The 11,312-nt window shown below is 30.5% G+C and overlaps 2 protein-coding genes across 3 annotated transcripts; one reads left to right on the forward strand and one right to left on the reverse strand.

Moving 5' to 3' along the window:
- The first annotated feature begins 3,340 nt into the window (after window positions 1–3,340).
- LOC130892404 (ADP-ribosylation factor-like protein 6) lies at window positions 3,341–5,657 on the forward strand. Of its 2 annotated transcripts, none has more exons than XM_057797824.1 (2): window positions 3,341–3,576; window positions 4,543–5,657. In XM_057797824.1, the coding sequence occupies exons 1-2, from the start codon at window positions 3,399–3,401 to the stop codon at window positions 4,932–4,934; spliced, it is 570 nt and encodes a 189-aa protein (XP_057653807.1). In that variant the 5' UTR covers window positions 3,341–3,398; the 3' UTR covers window positions 4,935–5,657. The 2 variants fall into 2 exon arrangements, with proteins under 2 accessions (XP_057653807.1, XP_057653813.1); XM_057797830.1 differs by having other exon boundaries at window positions 4,564–5,657.
- LOC130892396 (protein CASC3) lies at window positions 5,185–11,312 on the reverse strand. Its single transcript, XM_057797813.1, has 8 exons — window positions 11,050–11,312; window positions 10,601–10,896; window positions 10,304–10,507; window positions 9,858–10,076; window positions 8,535–8,817; window positions 8,245–8,479; window positions 7,380–7,708; window positions 5,185–6,920 (listed from the first exon to the last, which is right to left on the reverse strand). Exons 1-8 carry the CDS (start codon window positions 11,113–11,115, stop codon window positions 6,702–6,704), a joined length of 1,851 nt encoding a protein of 616 aa, XP_057653796.1. The 5' UTR covers window positions 11,116–11,312; the 3' UTR covers window positions 5,185–6,701.

Below are 11,312 nucleotides of genomic sequence, written 5' to 3' on the forward strand. Positions count from 1 at the left end.
TAACCTAAAAAAATTTCTGGACTCAATGTTCATTCCTAAAGTCTAAAAAAAATCGGGGTATTTTTTCAATAAAAAAGGCACCTTCATGAAATTTTCAGTCTTGGAACAAACTGTGAAGCAAAAAAAAATTTTTAGTTGTAGTTCTAAATTTTCTACGGTTATTTGATCTATATACTCATATTAAAAATTAGTTTTTATTTGTGAAAAGTGACGCGTAATTTTAAACGACATGCGCAAACACAATATCACGTCACGTGAGGTAACCTACTGTCGCAGCTGTTTATGTTACGTCACATCACGTATGGTTATTTTTTTGACTTGACGAAATTTTGACTGAACATGTCTACAAAACTACCAATATTGTAAGTTGTTCATTGCGCATTACATGTGTCCTTTTGAATACCTAAATCCGAATAAGTATTCAGATCAAGGTAATTTTAACAACTCTGAGTAGTCTTCAGTGTTTCGATTTTTTTTTTAAATGTAAATATTGACTGATAGGTTGCGAATCAAATTCTTAGTATACTTATACAAAATGTAATAGATGATGAAATGCTATTATATTTATGAAGTTATCACAATTCGCATCATGACTGAAAATTAATATTTAGATTTATTAGAAAAAGAATAATAGTCCAGGATGTCTGGACTTATTTTGCACTTTGAAGTGAATTGTGATATAGAAACTCGAATATTTACTCTTTATTGAAAATATACTTTCTTTTTTGTTATATTTATGTGATTATATATATATTTTGTTGTAGATTTTTATTATATATATTTTATTTCTACTCGAATAATTTTTATACATATTTATATTTGTGTAATTCAAACAGATATTTAATAAACGTGAAATATATTTTCTAATTTTTAACGCATCTAATCCAATTAGATGTTATCTCTATTATTTGCTGTTAAATTTCACTTCCTCAGTTACAAAATACTTTGACACAAAAAAAATGTTTTTCATCCGCTTATCACAATTAGGTACACTATCTGGTCCTTCGAGCCTTCCATAGATTCATACCAGACTCGAAGGACCAGACATTGTGATTGTGATGTAGTATTCAGAATGGTTATATTAACTAAATTTTAAATTAAGTTATTTTTGGTTAAAAAAATTTTCGGATTTATTTATGCGAAAATCTGATTCTGTTTTGAGTAAAATAACCTCAAAAATGGGAATGTTAATCTTTAAGTGAACTATGATTGTTTTTTCACTAAAGAAGTCGAATCCTTCCTCTTATTTTTCTAATTGAATAGTTACTTGTGACGTTTGTTCGATATTAACATAGTAAAAGGTTTTGTTTATAATGTATTTAAATACCTTTATAAGATTTTCTCTAAACAAATGTAATCAAATAACTTGGTGTGATAGGACTATACTTTGTATATAATTATATCCTACGGACATATTTTTAGCTAATAACCATATAATGGAATGCTGTTAGTGACGATGCTATGCATCAATGCTGCCTAGTCTGTATTTAGTTTTTTAGTTTGATCGAAATTTGGTTTATATATATATATATATATATATATATATATATATATATATATATATATATATATATATATATATATATATATATATAGCATAGCTGTGTTAACTCAATCGCAATAAATTGTACAAACTATTTAAATTTGAATTTTTTTAGACCCTCCTCGAGCATAATTTTTTTTTGAAACATCATCAAGTCATTGAGAATAAATAATTTACGTAGTTCACAACAAAGTCCTCAACTCCCACACTTTTTTCACTACTAGTCATAGAATCCATGTCATAGCAAACCGTGAACTTTAAATTCACCACCTCAGCGCTGCTTGTGGTGAATAATTTATGCATTATTAACCACTAGTCAATAAAGAAAAAGATCCATTCTTGTTTAATTTCGAGATTAGTAGTAAAGAAAAAAAACCCATAGAATATAATGTTTTAAATCCAGAATATTGTATTTAACGTGTTTAGTGCACTAATTTATTTATTCCAACATAAAAATTTTAGTTTCAAATTATGTTTACAAGTTTACAATTTGTGCTTGATTTGATTTTTGACACCTTGCTAATAATGACAAATCATTTTCGTTATGAGGTTACGTTATAACGGTACTCTGTATTAACAACAGAAAAGAACATTTAGTTATTATTTACAACAATACATGTTAATCCAATTATTGTTTATAGAAATTATAATTGACGCTGCGGTGCAATTATGGCGTGTCATAATATCACCGGTCCTGATTTGTTTTCGGATGCATTAGTAAGGTTAGAAGTGGGTATGTTGATGACAGTGTTATTCACAGGGACAGAACCAGGAGCAGGTTCGATGAGAATTGAAAGTAGTATTTCAACTGATGATGTTTTTTGCATTTTTGCAATTGTTTTTTTTTTAACAGCGAGGCCTCCTTCACATAACCCTCTGCTACCGCTGGTGATTTCCAACGCCATAATCACAAATTTCCGTAATGTGTCATTGTTACTCGTTCTAATATTAATAAAAATGATGTCCTCTTCTGTTATCACATCAGAAAACAGCAAGTTACATAGTACATCATCACGACAAGCACCGGCTATGAAACATAATTATTTTAATTGCAATATAATATTTATCAGGTGCTTTTTATGATATCCTTTGGGAGATGGTAGAAGACTTTAAAATAACTTACTAACTTAAAAAAATTTGGATATGTCGATGTTCCCTCTCATCAAAAGCGTGGTCCTCAACATCGACTAATGACACTACAGAATGGCAATTTTTTTGTATTTTGAATTCTCTTGAAAATAAGCTAGTAGCATATTTTTAGTAAAGTCAGGTACTTTTTCATTGTTGCACCAGTTTTTTAAATTTTTAAGGTACAAACCTTTAGATTTTTCCGGCGATAGTTCTTCAGTGCTACTAACTCTCATTTCAGGAGGAGTTAGCAAAGTTAATTCATTATCAGTCATTTTTACCTACTTTTAGACTTAATTACGTAACCAAATCATTTTCAAATCGTATTGAAAACACCAAGCAAAAACTTCAGCTTGCGTTCCTACGCTACTTCATTTTTATAAGAAACATTTTTTACCTTAAATTTGGCATAGATTTTTTTTATTATTCTTACTTAGGTTCTCCTAGAGTATACCATCATGTAGTACAATATATTTTGTTTGAATATTTTCATTTTTAGATGAGGTTATGGTTTAAGCGTAGCGTCTGAATCAAATGCCTTATTATTTACATATTTAAAAATTAATAGAGTTGACATAATAGTATTGAACTGGTTTCCTATAGTGTTTGTATTTATTTCGATCGTCATGGTAACGACTGCAACACATGGTTTTAGCAATTAGACAAACACAACAAAAACGATGAAGTGAAGAACTGATAATTTATTTCTGAAATATTCTACAAAAAAATGGGGTTATTCCAGAAACTAGCCACTTTCCTAGGGGTGAAAAAAAAAGAGGTTAATGTATTAGTGGTAGGGTTAAATAATAGTGGCAAATCGACTGTGGTAAATAAATTTAAAAATGAAGACGAGAGAGTTACTGATGTTGTGCCTACAGTAGGTTTTTCAGTTGAGAGGTTTCAAAGTAAGTGATTTTTAACTATTTATAAACCATCTGTTTTATTCAATAATTATGGGTTGAAATTTTTATAATTTAGTAACATAATTAATTCAAAATTTTTTCATTTAAATCGTGGAATCTCAAAATGTTTTACTTACTTCTATATATCCATTAATATGCAAAGGAATGTAGACAGGATACATATCAAACAAAATATGATGGATTAGATTTAATTACTTCGAAAATATTAGGGGTTAGTATCTTCATTTTCTTTACCAACATTTGCAATCGCCTTTCTTTTTCATTTTTGTTCTTACAAGTATTCTTTCAAATTATAGTGTCTGGTTAGAATTAGATTTAATTCCTTACCCCCAGAGTTTTTTGATTTGCATCGGCTCTTTATCATAGTTCATAGTTAATTGTAGACGGCCAGGGGTTCTTTGAGCACATAGGCCCGTCTTACAAGCCGATGTCCGTTGAGAAGTTGATTGAACCCATAATGTCATTAGGCAAACTGTAAGGCTTGCCCAATGGGCACTCACAGATGACATGGTTTACGGTTTCGTCCTCTTCCATGCACCAACGGCTCTGGATCGTCCGTATGTGAAACCCATGGTATGGAGATTGCGTCTTAGATGGCAGTGTCCGGTCACTAGTCGGATTTCGCTCCTGTTTAGTTGGAGCAGTTTTTTGGTGTGGGATGCACGAAGTCCATCTATATGTCCCAGTTATTTCTATCCATTTCTGCCGAGTCCGCCTTGCGAGTAGACCGTTGAAATACGCGATAACAACGCTTTTAATCACACCAAGGATGGCTTCTGAGACCATCGGGGAGTTCGCCGATCCTAGTCACTTTTCACGATATTAAGTGATTTATTTCTAGATTTTTTTTTCTGCTCTTTCTTATTATTGTTTATGGTGATTTTTTATCGACATATTTATGACTTAATATATGATTGATATTAAAATTTTTCTATTGGTTATTTCCAGACAAAAACCTCTCTTTTACAGCGTTCGATATGTCCGGCCACGGACGATATAGAGACCTTTGGGAACATTATTACAAAGACTGCCATGGAATCATCTTCGTCATAGACAGTAGCGACAGATTAAGATTGGTTGTAGTGAAGGAAGAATTGGATCTTCTTCTTCAGCATCCTGATATTTGTAACAAAAAAATTCCAATTTTGTTTTTCGCCAATAAAATGGACAGTAAAGAAGCTTTAAGTAGCGTTAAGATAGCTGCAGGTTTAGGACTAGATAAAATTATGAACAAACCATGGCATATATCTTCCAGTAATGCTCTTACTGGAGAAGGGTTACAGGATGGAGTCGAATGGTTGACACAACAGATTCGGGAAATGATAATAGCCAAACAGTAGATAATTTCAATATTTCTTTTCATTTTTAATGAATTTGTCATGTTATTCCCTTAAAAGCTTTAACATTTGAGTTGGCATAATAGATTTTACAATTTTTTTTAATCTATCTATATTATTTTAAGAACGAAATGTTGCATAACTCACTATTGGGAGATGTGAATAGATCCTTATTTTTCTCGGTAGGATTTTTTTATTTTGGTCCAACTGATAAGTTTTTCATGTGGCTTATTACGAAACAGAAAATAGAATGTTCAAACGAGTTATTTATTAATATCAATTTTAAGGTTAAACAAAAATACATGTTATATTTGTATTAATATTTTTACCTCACATTCCCCCAGTATTTAATTGGAGAGTAAAAAAACTAAAGCATAGTTGCAAGTGATCATCATTAAAATAAAATATATGAGTGAAAATTATATAGAAACATGAAAAATTAATTTTATTCCTCATTTTTACATTTAATATCCAATAAAATTGAAAATCAGCTCATTTACAAACAAATTTATTAATTAATGAAAAGACATTTTTTATTATAAAGAATTTGTTAAAAATTGAATTTCTTCTATTTTAATTGAACAATATTTTCCCGCCAATTTCCAGAAGTGTGCACTGTTTGTCAAATGTTATGCAACAAATATTTTTTTCTAATTTCAAATGTTTAAAATGATGAATTATTGTTAGAAAAATTATAATTCAGTTGATAATAGAATAAAAGTACAATAGTAGTTTTTTTTACATAATTTTCACTAAATTTCAATTCAATAAAAAATAAAATAAATAAATACCAACATATAACTAATACAATTCACCTCTTGAGTAACCTTATTAAGCAAAACATCAACAAATGGAAACCAAATACTACTTATTGGTTTGTAGCCCATACAAATTGATATTGTTTTGTCTGAAATTATAAATTTGTGATCATGTGTCAAGAAGAATGTTAAAATGATACAACCACTATCATTTCTGATACACTATCATGTAAAAAAGCTTGGTTATTTACTAGGGTATATTTTCAAAGATACAATCATAAATCTGTAAGATTATACTATTTACAATTGTAGCTTTGAAAGTATACGCCAGTATTCATTGTAACAGGCAATAAGTTCTTCAATTGTTTGCCTATGCCAATAACACAATGCTAAAGGCAATTTTTCATTCAATTCAATAGTTGATTGAATTATTCAATTTCATTCAGAATCATAGTTTTGGTTACAAAATAATATCTGTCTCAGCAAACGTCTCCAATGTCCTCAACTGAGTCTTTAGTGTGTTTTGTTGCATAAATAGTACTTTTTTAATTAGACGGATCAATCGTATTTACATAAAATTAGTAGATTATATTCAGGAGCAAATACTAAATTTTTAAAAAATCCTAGTGACTGCGCCAGTTGAATGAATTTATTGAAGACATGCGCATTCATCTCAAAATGCTATATATGCTGGATTTACACATAACTATAACATTTCCTGTATCATTTTATCACTATCTAGATTGGTTATATTGAACATTTTGAAAATGTATGAGTCATAATGGTAAGGCAAATGGCCACTTATAAATCAAACTGATATTAAAAGAGAAGCATTTTCATAGTAAAATACATACATTTTTGCTATAAATTATTTATATATCAGTTTTGCCTATTTGCACCTTTATAAAACTACAGCTTGCATTTTCGATTTTCTTCAAATTTTCACATCGATCACCTTGATAATATGTAGCCGAAAAAGCGAAACTAAACTCTACCCAAAATAAGAGCTGTGTCATTGATGTACTTCGACAGTTGTTTCTGTATTTTCAATTTGAGTATTATTCACTGACTGAACGTCGGAATTTTCATCTTTTTTATCATAGGAAGGAGGAGCTACTATGGGAATTGCTGCTTTGGGGCGTTTTTGCGGCACTTGACGTTGGGCAATTTGCTGATCAGTTGAGTAATAAGTTATTCCCCCCTGTGGTTGATACAGTTCAGTCGGTGGAGTCTGAAATTTATGACATTGCAACTATGAATAAAAATACAAGATACAATAAAAAATACAATGAATTATTAACACTACATCTATTGCAAGTAGTATGTCTCATACCCCCACATATTAAAGCTAGCAGTAAAAAATTTGAATCCAGTGTTTATATCTTGAACAAAACATCAACACAATAGATAAAAATGTGGACAAACATGTCTACTCGAATAGGCGATTGAGGTTTTAGAGTGCATGCAAAGAGATAACTTTCCTTTTCATCATATCACACATCTGCATTACTCATCACATTCAGCACTATGTAACTTCTACCCAAAAATATTAAAAATGTGATAAAAGGTTAGCAAGTGCAGTACCTCTAGGAATATTAACCCAAATTTTATGTTACATTGTTTTAATAAAAGATTTCACTGTATTTTTGGATTACCCTTTATGACAAGTGATAATAACTATGATACTTACCACCGAATTAAAAGGTTGTTGATATCCTTGGAAATTTGCTGGGAAACTAGGTTGACTTTGGACGAAATTGATGAGTTGCGTTGCGGGTGCAGTCGGTATAAACGTAGGCCCGGCAACTGCTGGAGTTTGTATGAAAGGAGGAGGTTGAGCATATGGTTGAGGAGCGAAAGTAGGAGCTTGAAGTAAAGGAGCAGCTGTAACGGGAACTTGAGGCAAAGGAGTCGGTTGAAGTGGAGAAACATGAGCTACTTGTGTAGTAGGGGAAAGTATCTGGGAAGATTGGTGTAAAATTGATTGAGTAGGAGATGGAACAGATTGTTGATTGAATTCTAAAAAAAATTAAGTTACATAACTTCACTGATTTATGAAGAAGATAAGGATTAGCATGCCTAATGATCAATCGTTTAATGACGTTTGTCTATTTGGTACTTTATTTTAAGCAATTGTTCATTTGATAATTTTTAGTTAGTAAGACATGAGTATTTTAATTGCTACAAATATTTTTTCCATAAATTGGCTTGAACAGTTCTTTGTAAGTTTTTGGTATACTTTGGTTAGGAAGTAATAAAGTGAGAAAAATATAGATAAAGATACAAAGGTTTAAATATCAAGAGAAAGACTTTTTTCTGCATAGAATTGTCATTTAACTGCACCACATATTATCTCTGTCGAAATTGCTCTGAATGATGTGCTAGAAATATCAAAAATTTATTGACAATGAACATTTTTTTGGAAATATTGAACAATTAAGTGGCTTATCAATATAATACAAATTTGTATAACATATTAATGCACATGAATAAATAATACCAAAGTATTTTTTTGAATTACATTAAAAAAATATTTTTGAACTATAATGATTTACCATTTGGATAAAATGTTGTGGCATAGTTATTCAATGGAGGAGTGGTAGTTTCCGGTAAACTTTTCTGTCTCATAGAACTATATCTCTTAGAACCTTTCTGTTCTGATTGAAGTCGTGGTGGAACACTGCTCTGCCTTTGGTTATTGTTACAATTGTTATAATTTGCTTTATTAAAGTTTGATTTGCTTCCATTCCCATCTTCTATATTCAATTTGCTCATATCCTTCTCTAACTCCTGAAAAATGATTAGTAATGAGATAAAATGAACAAAAATTTATTTATATACTCACATTATTCTTATTACTGAGGTAAAAGTTTTGCGATTGAATGTAATCGTCTTTTTGAACATTCTTAGCTGGCAAAACTTTTTGTGCTGTTGCTTTTCTATTTCGGGCATTCCTGGATTTTGTTGTGAAACCATTATACTCAGATTCGTTTGGTTCTTTTGAACTACTAATTCTTCCAGATCCTATACGTTGACCCTTATTGTTGTTGTCAGGATAACTTGCATTATTTTGGGAATTCTCTGATTTAGATGAATGAGGTATCTGTTTTTCTTTTGGAGCCTCATTCCTAAGCAATACAAAATTAAGTCAATTTTATTCTAATATGACAAAATAAATAATTTCTACATGACCTTATTGTTATTGTCAGAGATAGGAAGGAAACAGAAAAAAAAAAACAAGGTTATGAAATAAAACAAAGGCCACAAAACGAAGAATGACTGTTATGAATGAAATCAAAAAAATAAAATTTGGGAGAAAATAACAAACATACCATAAAATGGAACAAAATTGGGGTTGCTGGAGCCTTCGCTAATATTTATAGATTTATATTAGATTCAAAAGAACATTATGTAATCAAGTTTTGCATGTGACTAAGGCAAACACCAAATAAGACCTTTGGAATGCTGAAAAACGCCTTTGAAGATTTTTATTCCTCGAAATTTCAGTCAAAGAGGTGGCACAAGATGTTATGGATAGCTAGGAAAAGGTTAAAGACACTCCGAAATTCTGCTAACAGTTACTACTAAATTTTACATTGTAGAATTAAGAAGATTAAAAAACAAAGGGTCAATCACGTCAGACACGCTAACACAGCCTTCTCCTCTACTACCTGACAAAAATTAAAATTAGCGTCATACTCCAGCTGGCCTACAGACCCGACCTCACTCCGTCAGACAACTTTCTGTTTCCTCGGTTCAAGAGGTAGATGAAAGGACAATATTTTGAGACCCAGGACAAAATTAGACCTGTCACTGTAGTGTTGAAGGTCGTATTTCAAGGTATATGGATAAACAAAATAAACAGATAATCAAAAATATAAAAAGTAAGCTGTAATAAAAACAGAATCAAAAATAGAACATTTAGAAATATTCTAAATTTAAAATCAATTGATAAAATAGTAGAGAAGAACTAATGGGAAATAAATGATGTGGTACAAATAGAGAGATCAGTATATGTAAGAACAATGACAAAGAGAGGGAGAAGTAGACCAAGAAAAATGTGAGAAGAGAGTTGAAGAAAATAATATGCCAAAATGATTCTACTAAGATATATCACATGGGCTTGAGGAATAAATTGATACCATAATGAATTAAACATATTATTTACCAAGTTTCAACTTTCATTGACGGTGGTTGTTGATCAACTTTCACATTGTTTGGAGCTTTATGATTATTTTCATTCCTCTCTGACGAATTTTTTATTAATGGTGGAAATTCTTCTTGATTATTTCTATTTAGGGGCTTCTTTCCTCTTTTGACTACAGGTGAAGGTTTGTTATAAGCTTCCTCATCCTCCCAATTACGAGTGTATTTATTTGGCCCTCGACTACAATAAAAAAAGCATTATTTCAATCAATATTATCAATATTTTATCAAGAATTTCACATTATCAAGCTATGTTTAAAAATATTTCATTGTTCTTTAATTGTTTAATAATGTAAGTCATAATTTGACATTGAAGTATTATAAATATAAATGGCTTAGTCATTAACCTCTTTATGTATGTAGACAATAGATAATATTTTAAAAATATTAATCCAAACAAATATTTACCCATATTTTCTACGTCTCCTAGCTCTTGGTGGTCCTTCTTCATTTCTAATATCATAACCATATATTGCAATTAATTCTGATCTACTTTTTGGAGCTTGTTCTGGTTCGTTATATCTATCATGAGCCCATCTTTCTTTCTTATCTTGCCACACTTTCTTTTTGTTGTCCTTTTCTTTATCAGTTTCCCCTTCATTCTGAATTTCACTGAAATTTGTTTTGAATTATTATGAAAATATTAAACGGAGCATATGTGCACAACATTTATAAAATATAATTGTTAAATATGAAATGGCTTACTTATCCTCCAAAGTTCTATCATCATGTTCATAGAAAGTTCCTCTCTTTGGAATATACTGTGGATTCTTTTTATCTTCATCATCATCAATTTTCTTTGAAGAAACACTTTCCTGTCCATCACCTTCTTCTCGTTCTAATAATAGGCTTTCACCATCAGAATTATCATCTAAATAAGAAGCCCTGGAACGTATTTTTTGGTTTTCATCTTCATCAGTGTAACTATCTGCATCGGCACTGTCATATTCCGAATATCCAGTTGATCCTTTATCCTCAGGAAGAGCGGTATCAGTTTCTTTCTGTAAAATCATTTTGTTACTGACGAATGTAATGAAATAACCTTTAGTGAATGCCTTGCTCTACTTAATGTCTCCGACCTTAATTTGGAGTCTTTAGATTGGTCTTTCACTTTTCACTTTCAAGTTCTTTCTTTAACATAGAAGGTTACTTACCTTGTTGCCAATGTCATTATCACGTTCTTTATTTGCTCTCGCTTGATTACTTATCGTAGATTCCATTATTTCAAAGAAAAAATATTTCACTCCTTTCTCTAATTACTAGACGTAAGATATGTTTTTTATAAATGAATTTTATAATAGAGTTAGGTGAAAGGTTCCAACGAGAAAATAATAGGAGTCGAAAAGAGATAAATATAGTAACTTGTGTCTTTTGATATATGTATAACTAACATTGACATAGTAGGTTAGGAATCTTC

The sequence above is a fragment of the Diorhabda carinulata genome, chromosome 1, assembly GCF_026250575.1.
Source record: "Diorhabda carinulata isolate Delta chromosome 1, icDioCari1.1, whole genome shotgun sequence".
In the NCBI taxonomy this organism is placed as follows: domain Eukaryota; kingdom Metazoa; phylum Arthropoda; class Insecta; order Coleoptera; family Chrysomelidae; genus Diorhabda; species Diorhabda carinulata.